The sequence below is a fragment of the Solanum tuberosum genome, unplaced genomic scaffold (assembly GCF_000226075.1).
Source record: "Solanum tuberosum cultivar DM 1-3 516 R44 unplaced genomic scaffold, SolTub_3.0 scf00073, whole genome shotgun sequence".
NCBI lineage: Eukaryota > Viridiplantae > Streptophyta > Magnoliopsida > Solanales > Solanaceae > Solanum > Solanum tuberosum.
This window is the reverse complement of record NW_006239002.1, coordinates 1,881,063-1,895,859: the sequence shown is the minus strand read 5'-3', so window position 1 is coordinate 1,895,859 and position 14,797 is coordinate 1,881,063. Positions and strand designations below refer to the sequence as shown.

Genomic DNA, 14,797 nt, shown 5'->3' with positions numbered 1-14,797 from the left:
CCCCCCCCCCCCCCCCCACACACCTCCAAAACCCTGAATAATAGATGTAGAGTGGCAGGGTAACAGAAAGCACAGGGTCAAATTGGTTTTGGTGAAATCGAACAGACAACCCAACCTAAATGAACATGAACTACCCCCAGTGGAAGCATGGAACTTGTGTGTGAACTAATAGTGTAAGACATCTACTCCCCAGAAAATAATAGCTTCTAGACAACTGTTACAGGCCACGAAAACGTAGTACAGTTTGAAAACAATTCAAAAAGAAGCAATAATGGGACATGAATAAATTCATGACTTTTGCAGTCAATTACATAAATGAACAATAGAAAAATCATGGAAAAATCTTATTTTAAGGAACTTCCATTTCATAAAATAGGTAAGAAGTAATGTTGGCAATCAAGCACAATCGAGAGCCACACTTACCATAGAGCATCTTTTTCACATCACTTGCCCTACGAGTAGCCTCAAGCTGCTCCTCAAAAGATCCTGCCTTAGAGACCTTACTTCCTCCAGATTGTTTCGTGCTATGAACAGATCCTTGATTTGGTTCGTTGCTGGTTTCAACAATATTTCTTAATTTTATGAAGAAAGTGCCATTGGGCCAGAGAACCTAGGAATGCAATCAGCAACAGAACCAAAAAGTCACTTCCAAATAATCCTTCTGCATAATTTCTTCATTTTTTAATCTTAAAGTAGCACAATGATGACACATAAGAAAGTCGGGAGACAGCCCACAACCAAAGAAATCAAGATGATATTAGTCAAGTTCCATACGTTATGAGTATGGCATGCTCCATTATATTAGTTGAATAAACCAAATTATAAAGCTAATTTCTCAAACAAAGAAAAAAGAAACTACCTTCTATGACGCCACCGACGAATATAAAAGTGCATACAAATTTAACATTTTATGTTGCAGCACATATTAATATTCTTTCCCCTGACACTAATCTCCAAATGCTGATGTCTTTCTATCTATTTTCACATGTGCCACAAGTTCAAAATAAATATATATGTAAGAAATACTATCTACACAAGTGCAGCAATTGTAGATGGCAGACTTTGAAATCTAATAAGGAACGGAATTAGCTTAAGTGTCATACTAAATGAACAATATTAAAATAATTAAATTTATTACATCAATGATCAAAGATCAAATTATAAACATAGATGAATTGGCACATGCATTTATTTTATGAAGAACTCTCAAGGAGGAAATCTAGTGTTGTAAAAAAGATTAGAGGTATAACATGTCAAAAATCCTAAAAAAGGAACCTGAACTAAAGTTTGCTAAGTAGGGACTCTGCACCATTGTCTTTTTTTGTAATTCCAAACTATTTCTCTTCAGCAATCAAGAGTTATTTTCCATTTGTCATTTAGTTAATGCAATCTGCAAATACTGTAACTCCAGAAGCAGAAGCCAAGAAAAATTTGCTTCGAAGGTAAGCAAGTAAGATGGAAAAGTTACAATCAGAAAACTAAATGCTTACATCTTGAATCCATTTTATTCCCAGAGCAATAACATCATCTCTCCGTAGCCAATGAATTTGCCTCAACAGCCAATCATCAATAGCATCCTCCATCATTAACTGCATAATTTCCTTTGATATCCAAAATACCTGTCTTCTGCGCAAACAACAATGGCTTAGTTAGATGCTCATTAATGATGCCATGTCATGGGAATAATACGCGTACAAGATACCTTCCATGCAGGGTTTTGCTAACCTACTGCATAGGTGTGTTATAGGTTACACCCTCCCCATTTTCTAATTTCCTTAAATGTCCTTGCCATCTCATTAATATTACTCTTTTGGGGTTTTTTTTTTTGGTCTTTCACCATAAATCCCCCAATTCACCTAAATGTCCATACTTTTTATTTTCCAGATCGGTAGCTTCATTCCTTTCTCTTCGTTCTTTGGTATTTCTCAAACAATCAAAAGAAAGGAGTTTGTCAATAATTTGGTATTTCTGAGTACAGAGTAAATCATGAACAATGAGCAATCAGGATCCACCAAGATAGAGATTTTATTCAATTTAATACTTCTTTTGTACATTCATTGAATTCAGCTCACTGGAAATTCTTAAAGGCAGAAAAGCAAATCTACAAATGGAAATTCTTAATCTGATCGCTGGGCATAAACACCCATCGAGAAAGGCAAAAAGTATATTTACCATAATCTGATCAACAAAATGGAAGTATATTAATTCTTACCTCCATTAATGGCACTGTAAATGTTGGAAGAAGACAAAAGATGCAAAAGGAAAATAACTTGAAATTTTAGAGAAGAACCATGGCTACTCTTTCCCCTTTTCCCACTACTGAACGAAGTTTGGGTGATGTAGGGGAGGGAAGAAAAAATTCGGAATTGTGGATTTATGGTGAAAGCCCCAAAAAGGACCAATCTTTGATGAGGTGGCGAGGACATTTAGATATTGTTACAATTTTGTTGAAACTATGTCTAAATTTGTGAAATCCTGGATCATCTCCTTCTCTCCTTCATGTATTCCCATGCGAAGAATGTCCATACTTTAATAGTTCAGCTTTTCAGGATGGCAAGTTTGTAATTTTGGCATAATTTCATAACAAATATTATATCGACCCTTCTAAATCATTTTTAGGAACCAAATTAAGCATGAAAATGTTAAACATGGATGATGAAACTGATTCAATAATGAAACTATCAAGGAGAAGTTAAATGTAGGAAAACAACTCTAAATTTGATACCAGGAGGGGATGGGATGGGAAGTAGAGAAGTACAAAACATGTTGTTGTTACCTTAGCCAGCCTCTTCTGTTCAGTTGAAAAATCTTGTCCACCAAATTTAAGATAGGTACACTTAAGTTGGGCGGCGTCCACTGAAAGGAGAAACCCAAATGAGAATAAGCTGGATCATCTCCTTCTCTCCTTCATGTATTCCCATGCAAAGAATGTGAATATTTTAGTAGTTCAGCTTTTCAGGATGGCAAGTTTGTAGTTTAGGCATAGTTTCATATCAAATATTATACCGACCGTTCTAAATCATTTTTAGGAACCAAATTAAGCATGAAGATGTTAAACATGGATGATGAAACCGATTCAATAATGAAACTATTAAAGAGAAGTTAAATGTAGGAAAACAACTCTCAATTTGATACCAGGAGGGGACGGGATAGGAAGTAGAGAAGCACAAAACATGCTGTCACCTTAGCCAGCCTCTTCTGTTCAGCTGAAAAGTCTTGTCCACCAAATTTAATATAGGTACACTTAAATTGGGCGGTGTCCACTGAAAGAAAAAAAGCCCACATGAGAATGAGTAAGCAAAAATGAAGCACGTGATACAAAGGGGGGGGGAGCAGTCCAGCACAAAATCAAGCACCAGTAGCCGACTGGAGGGAGAAATTATCAGGGTGGCAATGGGGCCGGGATGTGAGGGTTTAAATCGATGCAGGGCAGGGCGGGTTGAACCAGTTTTTTTTAAAACTTGGTGGGGTGGAGTGGGGCAGGTTGCAGACTTGCAGGCAAAATTTCTGCTTCCAAACATCTTCATTTTAGCTTTGTTTCTCTAAGAAAATCCACTTCACTGCTATCTCTAATGTGCAACTATTTCTTTTTCACTTTCTATTTCAAAATCATTTTTGATTTTCTTTTTTCATTTATTGAAGAATCATTGAGTTGCTACAGATAAAAATACCGATTCATTACAAGCAATATGTTTCTTCTAAAGATAGTTTTCTATCTTTATCTTTAAAATAGAATTATTTGACTATTCAAGTTGATAATAGAGATAGTGGATAACATAGTAATTATTTCTTTCTATAGTTTTCTTAGATTTTTTAGTGAAGCATGTCATATAATAGGTAAAAAGAGCCATATAGTTTAAAATGATTAGCAAAAATAAATTATAAAATACTAATGAACATGATGGAGAACTATTTACTATGTCATTCAAGACATCTTTGGATCTGTTATTTTACTTACAGTAGCATTGGACTTTTGCTAAAGCAATATAAAGTCTCCATTTTTAAAAAAAAATGAATAAAATACTGTCTACATAACACAGTAACGGAAGGAAGAAAAAAATGAAAGAAAACTAAAATGGTCCAGGGTGGGGCGAGTAGGTTGAAAGTAGAAAAAAAATGTTATGTGGGGTGGAGCAGTTGAGATTTTAGCAGGTTAAAACTCAACCCGCTCCATTGCCATCCCTACTGAAATATCAGATGAAATACAGTTGATATCATTTGATCCGAAGGTTGACAAGAACCTAACTTGTAAATATCTCGCATGCTGAATCTGAAATCATAGCCTGCATCCAAGCTCCCCAATGAGCTAAGAAGGCATCAAGCAATTATTACTCCCTAGTCCCTATCAAATTGAATGCTCATAATCTTTTTCAGTTGATCACAGTTATATCCCTTTCCCAATTATTTTTTTGGATAAAGTAACAAGGTTTTTATATATGTTTAGGCAAAAACATGCTAGTACACGAGAAGTATACCAACCCTTCCCTGAAAAATAAACTTTTAACCCCCTTCCATTGCCCCATAACTGATGGGAAAGTTATCCTCGGGTAAACCCTGGCCCTACTGTATAAGTAATCCAATTGGGAGCATTCCAGACATGTGATTAGACCAGATTGTTTTTATCCCACCTAATATGAACCTTAATAAAGCATGTTAATCACTCCTCGATACAAATAACACAATCCAAATATGCAGAAAAAAGATGAGTTTATGTACATTCACTTGCAGCCCTCTAATAAGACATGATACCTAAGTTCAGATGTCTTTTAGCGCGTCTATTGGTCTTTATTCATGTTTTCAGAAGAATAAATTTCCAAAGAAGATCAGAACTTCTATATGTTCTCCCAATGGATATCCCGTTCACTAGAAGTAGAAAAGAGAGAAGAAGAAAGAGATACCTCTGGTGGTACTCCAATTGGATCCTCTTGTTGACTGGGAACTACTGCCAAACTTGTCTCTGGAAATCCTCCAGAACTGAAAGATTTACGTTGTAGCCCAGAACCATTTTTCAAATCAGCCACTGAGCTTATCATCTCCTCGTCATGTTTAACCATCCGAGGGGTAAATCCTTTTGAATTCAACTCATTGTCCGAATGCCACCCATTGTCTTCTGAACTAGGTCCTACTTCCTCATGCCCGTGGCTTCCATCTTTATCACCGTCATCATTGTCAGAGAAACTATTAACTGACTCAGAGTTACTTTGTGTTAAAGCCAGTTTATGTATTTCCTCCACATTCCAAGACAAATTTCTGTCTGAAGTAGAGGTAGTAGGTTCATAAGAAGAAGATGAAGGAGAGCCAACAACTTTACGCATCAAGCCATCAGAAACGCCTTTAAATTGACGCACAATATCATCCACAGCATCATCCACGTTAACTGTCACAAAGGTTGAGTTCAATCAGACTATAACAAAAAAAGTAACTACCATATACCGGTAACTCACTCATTAAGTTCATTCTTAAGCAATCAGAGAAAGACGTATAAGTATATTAAGGAAAAAAGCAATCATCTTTCGTAGCTATTCACTTAGCTGACTGATTGAATGTGACATTAAAGCTTCTTAAGCACTGGTACACCACAAAGGAATCATTACTGAACATTTTAACTAGTACTCACTTAAATCCCTGCCAAGAACTACCAATATTTTTTCCTAGTCGATAGCCTTGGACAAAATCTATCATCCACATTATTTTATTTTTTTGCATGAAAACTTTGGAGTCAAGAAGAAGTGATGGTGCCAAAATGGTCAAAGAAAGGACAAGAAGATGAAAATTATGAAAGGAAAGAAACTTCAGCCAAAAACCGGCATAAGACTGCCCTGTTGAGGTATCAAGATCATAGGAGTTCTAATACCATGTGAAAGTTTGAGCATCCAACCCAAACCTTAAGACAAATAAGAAGTTGTCAAAGACCTTATAAACCTAATTGGATGCCGTTATATACTCAAACTGAGACATTATTAAATAACTCAACAACCTTCCACAAGTGTAACCAACTCTAGGGATCACAGTGACCTACAAAGGTAGGCTCAGATATCATGTGAGAGAATGAGATAAGATAACCATTAATAACTTGACAATTCAGTGAATACAAGACGCCTATTTATAGGTGTCAAATATAATACATATAGTACTTGTCCAATATGGAGCAATATGTAACTTAAGAACTTAACTCTATTCTAACACAATAAAATAAGCAAACTATTTAAAGTTCATGACTGTAGATAATATTATGTGAAGAAAAGTGACACAGCGTTTTGCCTCACATTGTGATTTAATAGTATAATACTCTGTTCAAACTTTAGCTTTATAGTTTAGCAAAGCAGACTCCCCAACTCACTTCAAGAATTAAGCATTATCTGAAGTTGGAATCAGATACCCACACTGCATACTATGTGAAGAAACTTGGTACAAGTTATTCTGGCCTTCAAATGGAGATTTATTATTGCAGTCATCAACAGGACTACCCTTACCACATTCCATGTATACGAGTATATAGACGTAAAATATCCAATGGAAACACCAGACTCATCACATAAATAAAGAACACAAACATGTTGGTTGGAAGAAGTGAAGTACCTGCCAGCGTTCTCATCACTGAAGAAGATTTTCCAAAGGAGTAGTTCTTCATAGACATAAATCAGGTATTAGTTAGGGTTAAAACAGCCTAGATCTATATGACATGATGGTAAAAGACCTAACAAATTTCAAGAAATACATACCTTGGAAGAGGCACTGAGAAAATCCCACACTTCATGTTGCTCAGCCACATTGGCAATTGACAAGAGATCCTGTTAGGGAAAGAACATTTAAAGCAACCAGAAGGCACAAATATTCCAAATAGATATAAAAGCAGTGCTGTGACATACTTGCAGATATTTGTCAAGCTGAATGCAACGCTGATGAACGAATGCATCTTCTGTACTAGATGAAAAAATCCTCTTAGGAGGCAAATGCAATGTGTAATTAGGAATATCCTTCAGGATTCTATGCAATCTCTCGAAGTTCCTGTATCTGCTTAAACGGCACCCAATAGGAAGATATCAGCTAAACAGAGCCAGCGAAAGTTGAGAAAAGAACTTGTTCAGTGTTCAAAGGGACTTCTTTAATTGCAATACCAAAAAAATTCTAAACACAATAACATTGAAATGAAGATGTTTTTATATGATAGGGCACCATTAAGTAGTTAAAATACATGAAAACAATACCTTCTCTTTACAAACCAAGTACTGTTATTGGCATCAGTAACTGCGATTGAATATACAGCAAAAGATTTTGAGCCCAGCTTCTCAAAATATGCACCCAAAACCTGGGGCAGGAGGAAACAGTATTGATCAACAAGAATCTTAGAAGACAGAAGTCAAAGGTAACCGTGTGCAAAATAATCAAGATTTGAGACCATAGCTCATAAAATTGGTTATACAACACCACACAAGTTTTTAATTTCTCATGAGCCAGCTTGACTTCTTGGGACACATTTTGGAGTATGAGGGAAAGATTGAGGAGAATTCACATACCCTGCACTTCAGCTTTGGTAGATGATGTCCCTCACCACGAATCACCATGTCTGAAGCACTCATAGTGCTAGGTACTGCATTCTTAAATTCTGTACTATAGAATTCTGATATAATGGATCCACCACCTTTGCTCATAAACAAATCTTCAGTATTTTGTTGGATAATTATATCAGATGTACTATTTGATTTCTTAAGCCTACTCTTAGTCTCATATGCAACAATGGCAGAAGCATTGTTAACATCATAGAGAACTCCTCCCTTGGACGGAGCATCCTTTATCAGCTCTTGAGACAAATGCAAAGGATGACTTCTCTGATCATTTGGCTGATTTGGATCATGTGGTTCATCTTCCATTATCATGGCTACTTCAGATTTCTGAGTTGGTAACTCTTTCCCCGCATCTTTTCCACTGCTTACTGTAACCTTTACTCCAGGAACCTGAACTCCTCCCGTGGAAGAATTCTTTTGGAGTTTTTTCTTATAATTTCTGCCGATAGTCCACATGTTCTCAAGATTTTCAGGCATCAGAACTTCTGTTCTTCTCTGGGAAGCTGCTTCAAGGACACGAGCCCAGTCAGCGGGCCGTGGATGGCTAGCCTCGTCTTGAATCGAACCAGAAATTGAACTTCCTGCACTAGCTGATGATAATTCTCTTCGATGGTCATATTGGCAAAGTGGGACAGCAGTCCCTTGACTCTTGGTAGGTGTTTTCTGTTTATGATCAGATTCTGAACATTTTACAGTGTCTGAGGGAGCAACCTGATTGCGATTATGACTTTCTACTTTAGTCGATTTACCATCGCTAGACTCCTTACACCCCTCATCATTATATGCAAGGAAAATGTATTCAATCAATTCATTAATATACCTGCAAGAAAATATATCAAGTACAATAGCAAATGAGTAACAAGTTAATACGGAATGGGCAGCTACACAAATTGAAATGGGACAGGCCAGATTGATCAATCAAAAATGTGAATCAACTGTGAAATTCTTACTCCCATTTGTACAGTGATCAATTAAAACAGTGAAAGAACAGTCGATCCATATCAGCAGTTAAATCTTGGGAAACTCCAAGAGCACCTTAGATAGTGAGGAAAAAGCAGCACTGAGTTACAATTAAAAGGTCATAATTACTAATGTAGACCACTAATTTCTCACCAGCAACAACCCCACACATGAGTCTAATAGTTTTGACACTTATACGGCAAACCAAAGGTCAAACCACGGGTCATTAAAAATTCTTTTACTTATTTTCATTAATGAGCAAATCACAACCTAGATAACAAGTGGGCAGTGGCCTCAATTACCCCAACACCAACCACCTCCCGCAAAACAGGAAGGGGAAATGACCACACTTAAATTATTGGTCTCCCTCCCATAGACAAACTCTCGCAAGTTCATCATCTTCTACTAAAGTCCAATATGCTAAAAACTTAATGAACTGCAAGAAACTTCAATTTACACAAATTAAGGAAGTGTTCTATATTTAGAGGGGGGAGATGTAGCTAGGATAAGATATCCTCAATTCACATTATTAAGAGCATCGAACACCAAGGTGATCATAACTTTTTACTGAACATCTTCAACATGTATGCGGAATTATAAAGGAATAAAACTAAAAGTGACATTTGTTCCGGAGATCTGAAAGGGATTCTCATTTGTCTTTCAGACTGATTAGAAAGTTCATCCCAGGACAAAGATATGTGATTCAAATGTCCTTGAGGCAATAGTTTCCTAGATAGACAAAGTTACTGGTTAAGTAACCATTAGACCTTTTAAGTTCGTCTCCATGAGGATAACATAAAATTGTGCTGTAAATTTTTCAAAATGGTAACATATCTTCATCAGCTTAAAGACTGCTGGCAGCAATGTTTACAAAAAAGGCCCCTGTGTGCTTTACAAGGCTTCCAAAAATTGCAAAATGGATTCAGCATCCCTGACAAAAGACTCTTTACACCAAAAAATAAATTGTAAATACAGTTCATTTTAACTACTTGACTAGAAAAGAGTTCAGTAAATTGTACTAGTCCTTTGAGCCTTATCCCATTGTTTCAATTCAATTCAAATAACTTTTCTATATTAGCTGAAAACATATACAGTGTGCCTATCTTCCTCGTCACCAGACACCAACTGCAATAACAAAAATGGAAAAAGAAAACAAAAACAAAAACAGAGCAAAAGTCAAAAATATGCTGAGGCAGGAGTGGGGAAGGTGAGGAGAAGAAAAGTTACTTTCCACAGTGTAAGCATACTTCTATCTATAGAAGGAGCCATTTTTCCTCTCTCTCCCAGCGCTCTTCCTGAACTTTTTTTTTCCCGGGTGTTTGGGTGGAGGGGATCAAGATCCTCTTTCTTGTTTCTTTCCAATCATCTCAGTACTCAAAAGAAAATAACAAATAGGATCACGAAAGGGGAAAAAAGAATCATCAAGCACTTTCTTAACCATAAAGAATCACCAAAGAACAATCTAAGCTTTGGACTAGCTGTCTTAGTCGCTCAAGTGTAATGTTTTGATAACATCCTAAACATATACTCAAATTTCATAGCTATGCAGACCTAAATATCACGACCAAAAACAACCACTCTGAATCTAATATATTTCACATGAAAAAAACAAAAAATATACTCAATACCCCTAACTGCAGAGGCAACACAATTGAGTCTTAGTTCTCACTGGTAACATTTACTGAACAGTAAGGCAGTAATCAACAACTTTGGACCCTTACAACCAATTAGCAACTATACTACAGGGCTCTTTCTTCTCAAAGTAATTCATAAACAAACATACAACCTCCTAATTCCATGGTAGATACCTAGCCGGTGAAAGCATCACAGATATAGACAAAGTTATGTATACTGAGAGAACTAAATTTTGATGGTTCACATTTGTAAGAGATTAGTCAGTAATGCCTAATCAACAACTTTAGACCCTTACAACCAATTAGCAGCTATACTACAGGGCTCTTTCTTCTCAAGGTAATGCATAAACAAACATACAACCTTCTAATTCCATGGTATAAACCTAGCCAGTGAAAGCATCACAGATATAGACAAAGTTATGTACACTGAGAGAAATAAATTTTGATGGTTCATATTTGTAAGAGATCAACTCACACAGGGCTTGCAAAATTCAGAAGAGGCTGTATCACTAAAGAAGTTAATAGTTCTCTGGATATACATCGAACTAAGGGGCTTTGCGCTTCTCTGGGTCTTAGCACAACAGCTAAGATTCCACCCATGAGCCGTTGAAGCACCTATAAAATAAGCATTAGATAGCATGCAAAGTATGTCAATTAAGAAAGAGTCGATTTTTCCATCAGAACACTCCACTCACACCTTGTACTCACTCTCAGCTGATATCAAAGCAGGGTGGAGTTCTTTAGAGACCAAGAGATGGTGCTTCAACCTTTCATCCCTTTCTTCCGAAGACAATGTACCCATGACGTCCACGCCAATAGCTGTCTGGTTCCTGCGGAAAAGGTCTAGGTGATCTCCTACCAGGTCCACCACATCCCTAAAAATTAAATAACTTGGTTCAATTGCTGGTGACTCAAAACCAATACAACAGTCATAAAGTGAGAAACAACAGATAGAATAAAAAAGAAAGATTTATGTTTAAGAATAGCAATGGGAGCAGTAATCAAATAAATGCCTCACTTTGCCCCTAGTGGAGTGGAGAGAGGGGGTCGTAAGTGGGAAATTGAGAACAAACTGACTGCATTCTTTCATGACTAAGTTATTGCCAATGATGGTATAGTTCACTAATAGGATCACGAATAACAGTGAAAATAGTCAGTAGTTAGCTAAAAGTATTGAGTCTTCAATTATTGCAGGCACTACAACGGCTATTAGATGTGAGAAGAAGTAACCAATAAGAAAGGGAGGGGATAGCAGGGCAGGGGAATGTGAATCTTCAACAAGTAGTAAAGCATATATTGATAGAAAATAAAAATCTAGTGGTAAGTTGGTGCTAGTACATTTACATAGACAGAACCCACCTATGAAAAGAAAAAAAAAAGGGTTCCCTCCGTAAATTCCTATCCCTGTAGTAAGTTGGGGATATGTGTTTCCTGCCCCATTGCGTCATCTCTATTTAAGTCAGAGGGATGACTGGGAAATAAATACCTTGTCAACAGCTCTACAAGGTTTATTCCTTTCACTCTTCCAGATATTTCACCAAGGACATCCATGATTATTTCATGTATGAGCTCTGGTGCCTCTTTGTCAGGAGTAATATCGGAGTACCACAAATCTATCACAAAATCATGCAAAACCTTGTCAATAAACTCCTCTGCTGCTGCCTCTACGAGTGGAGAACCGATTTTCCTCTTCCATTTCAGTGTGGGTGGTGAGGTAGAAAGTCGGCTATCATTCACAGATAGCTGCTTCTTTTCTAAGTGCGCCAAGTATGTTGGTGGTCGGACATTCCGAACTTTCCAGCCGAACTCCACTTCATTAAACAATATGCGTGATCCAGAAACCAAGAGTAAAGCTATAGGTAGATTCATCCACATTGATGTACTGGTGTCTGCAATCAAGAGTTGAATCCAAAAAACAACCATGATGCAACAATAGAAAAGCAAATTGACGGTTGTGACAAGCAATTTACCACAAAAATTGCATGAATACACAGAAGTATGATAATTTACTCAAAGAAAGCATGTTGTTGAAGTATGACAGGTGGTAATCTATCAACGATTTTTTTCCCTTTTCCTTCTCCCCTTTTTTCTGAAAACTTTAATGAAAGTTACTTCATTTGTTGAAGTATAAAACAAATTTGAAGTAGCTGAAGTGGTCAATGGAACCACCCACCAGAAGACCACTGACATCATACCAAAACAAAAGGGGCAAAGAATTAATAATTTTGAGAGTTTTTCTTTTAAATCCAATCTCGTCCGAATTTCACAACAGCAGTTGAAGCTTCTCTGGTAGAAATTAAGGAACAAGACCAACAAAATGAGTGCATGTTTAAGCATTCTATAGTAACATCAAATTATAGTGCCAAAGCCACCCCAATGTAAAGGTCCAACAAACTCAGTAACCAATTATTATTTTATATTTTTTATTCAGTAAAGTATTTCATTAACAAAAGGCATCAAAAAGGTGCATAGTTACGACTTGCAATGAAAGAAAGATTGACAAAAGAAACTGAGATAAAGAAAAAGGAAGTAACCATTATTTTAATCTTCATTCCAAGAACAATACTCACGAAACCCCACCAAAGAACATCAAGAAACTGAATCTTTTAACGGCCATTGATCAAAAGAACGCCAAAAACATGCGCAATTATTGTGATAAAAACACTGTAAGTAATCCCATAACTTCATTGAGAGAAAATTGAATAGAACTTACGTGTTAAAAAGTAACAGACAGCAAATATACACAAACCCCACCAAACCGCTCGAACTTTTACTTCTTCGATCAGATCTTGAAGGGTCTCCATGGCCTTCATTGTGACCCCCCAAACCCTAGAATTCTTCCAAGAATTTGAAACCCAATTTAATCCCTAATGATAAAAAAAAAAACAAGAATCCGTTATCTACAGCATCAAAATTGATTGATTCATCAAGAATCTTGGTTACTAGTCAACAAGAATCATAAATTCTGAACCAAGAAAATTCTGGTTCCTCTGCTTTTGGCTGCTGCTGTGGAAGAGAGAGAAAAGAAGAAGAAAACGTGGGAAAAGAGAGGTGAAATCGTCGTTACCGGTTGGAAAACACGTTAGAGCCACCTTCGTTTTGGAGCTGGACAAGCTAGTGAATATTAATGTTGGATTTTAAATTCCACCATTGTCGGGGAAGGGGCGTTTTGACGATTTTACCCTCTACCGCATGCTAGAGCAAAATTTAAACTAAATTATTTTTTACAGGAATAGTTAGTGGTACTACTAATTGTGAATAGTGATCTACTTTTTTTTTTGTTTGTTTTATTATTATTATTTTATTTTAATAATTTATAATCATAGTTACTATCACAAAAATAATGTTTCTCCATCTCAAAAAGGATTTATGCATAATATTATTATCGTCTTTAGATTAAATTATTAATAGTAATTTATGATCATGATTTTATGACGATGAATATACTACTCATCTTCTTATCTTATCTTCCAAAAAAAAAAAAGGGGGGAGAGATAATATTGTTGCATATGTGGTGGGACCTAATCCAACTAAGCTGAAAATTATTAGTATTTAAAAAAAAGTGTTTTTCTTTCTAAAATGCTTCAAATAACTTTGAATAGTGATACTTTCTTTTATCTCAATTTATATAAATTTATTTGATCGGTCATACAATCTAAAAATAAAAATAAAGTTTTTAAAGCTTGTGATTCAAACAAATTATAAATATTTATATGGACTTGTTTATCCGGACGACTTATTTAGTCGAGTTAAAAAATTTCATTTTATAAATGAGCTTTAAAATGTTAGTTCAATCCCTAACAAATAATAGGTTGAATTAAGCATTCAATAAATCAAGCTTATATTGACGATTCTAGTTAGAAAATACAAAACTTCATCAACTTTGATAAAAAAATTCAAAATGTACAATTTTAGCCATATATATACAATTTGTCATTATAGAATTATTTTAATAGAGTATAAGATAAAAATTTAGATAGCCAATCAATTGAGGTATTAAACTATTATTTTTGTACCAACAGGTACAAATGTAAAGTCTTATTTTTCATCTTCTTTTTGTTTCTATCTTTTTAATCATTCAATTTACTTTGAATAAATTATAATTCTAGTAAAATACAATAACATATCGATTATATTGACTATATATTTTCTTATAAATAGAGCATGAAGAGGGTGGGTATATATATATTTTATTCTTATTTTATAAGATAGAAAAGTTGTTTTAATAAATTTTCAATTTAAAAAATAAATTTGTCAGTAAAAATGATTTGAATCATATGCAATAGTAGTAAGACGTATGATTAAACAAATAAAGAAAGAAAAGTACCAATAATACAAACAATTAAAGATGGTAAAAATAGATGAAATAACAGTAGTAATAGACTTGAAATATAAGATAATGTTAGTATATGAACAATAATAATGGTAGGTACCAACATGGGTTGTGGTGCATGATGAGAGTGTTTTACCCTTAACCAGAGGCTCGGATTCGAGCCCTGGATATGAAGAAAATCTTGTTGGGAGCTCTAATGTGGGCGGAAACCGGGTGGGAAATCAAAAAAAAAATACTGATAGGAAAATAGATAACTCCACCAAACTAGAATGTTCTACCAATGTGAAGAGCGAAGACGTTTTACT

General features: G+C 35.6%; 1 protein-coding gene across 1 annotated transcript in view; it reads right to left on the bottom strand.

The window, feature by feature from the left end:
• LOC102591656 (uncharacterized) overlaps positions 1–13,343 on the bottom strand; it is a 14,884-nt gene extending 1,541 nt beyond the window's left edge. The window contains exons 1-14 of the mRNA XM_006346434.2: positions 13,227–13,343; positions 12,873–13,026; positions 11,646–12,048; positions 10,857–11,034; positions 10,635–10,774; positions 7,518–8,385; positions 7,209–7,309; positions 6,870–7,014; positions 6,723–6,791; positions 6,580–6,625; positions 4,899–5,377; positions 2,777–2,856; positions 1,491–1,626; positions 424–610 (exon numbers count right to left, since the gene is read on the bottom strand). Of these exons, the coding sequence (XP_006346496.1) occupies positions 424–610; positions 1,491–1,626; positions 2,777–2,856; positions 4,899–5,377; positions 6,580–6,625; positions 6,723–6,791; positions 6,870–7,014; positions 7,209–7,309; positions 7,518–8,385; positions 10,635–10,774; positions 10,857–11,034; positions 11,646–12,048; positions 12,873–12,972 (2,932 nt within the window). The 5' untranslated portion in view covers positions 12,973–13,026; positions 13,227–13,343. The remainder of the gene's footprint in view (positions 1–423; positions 611–1,490; positions 1,627–2,776; positions 2,857–4,898; positions 5,378–6,579; positions 6,626–6,722; positions 6,792–6,869; positions 7,015–7,208; positions 7,310–7,517; positions 8,386–10,634; positions 10,775–10,856; positions 11,035–11,645; positions 12,049–12,872; positions 13,027–13,226) is intronic.
• Positions 13,344–14,797: the final 1,454 nt, after the last annotated feature.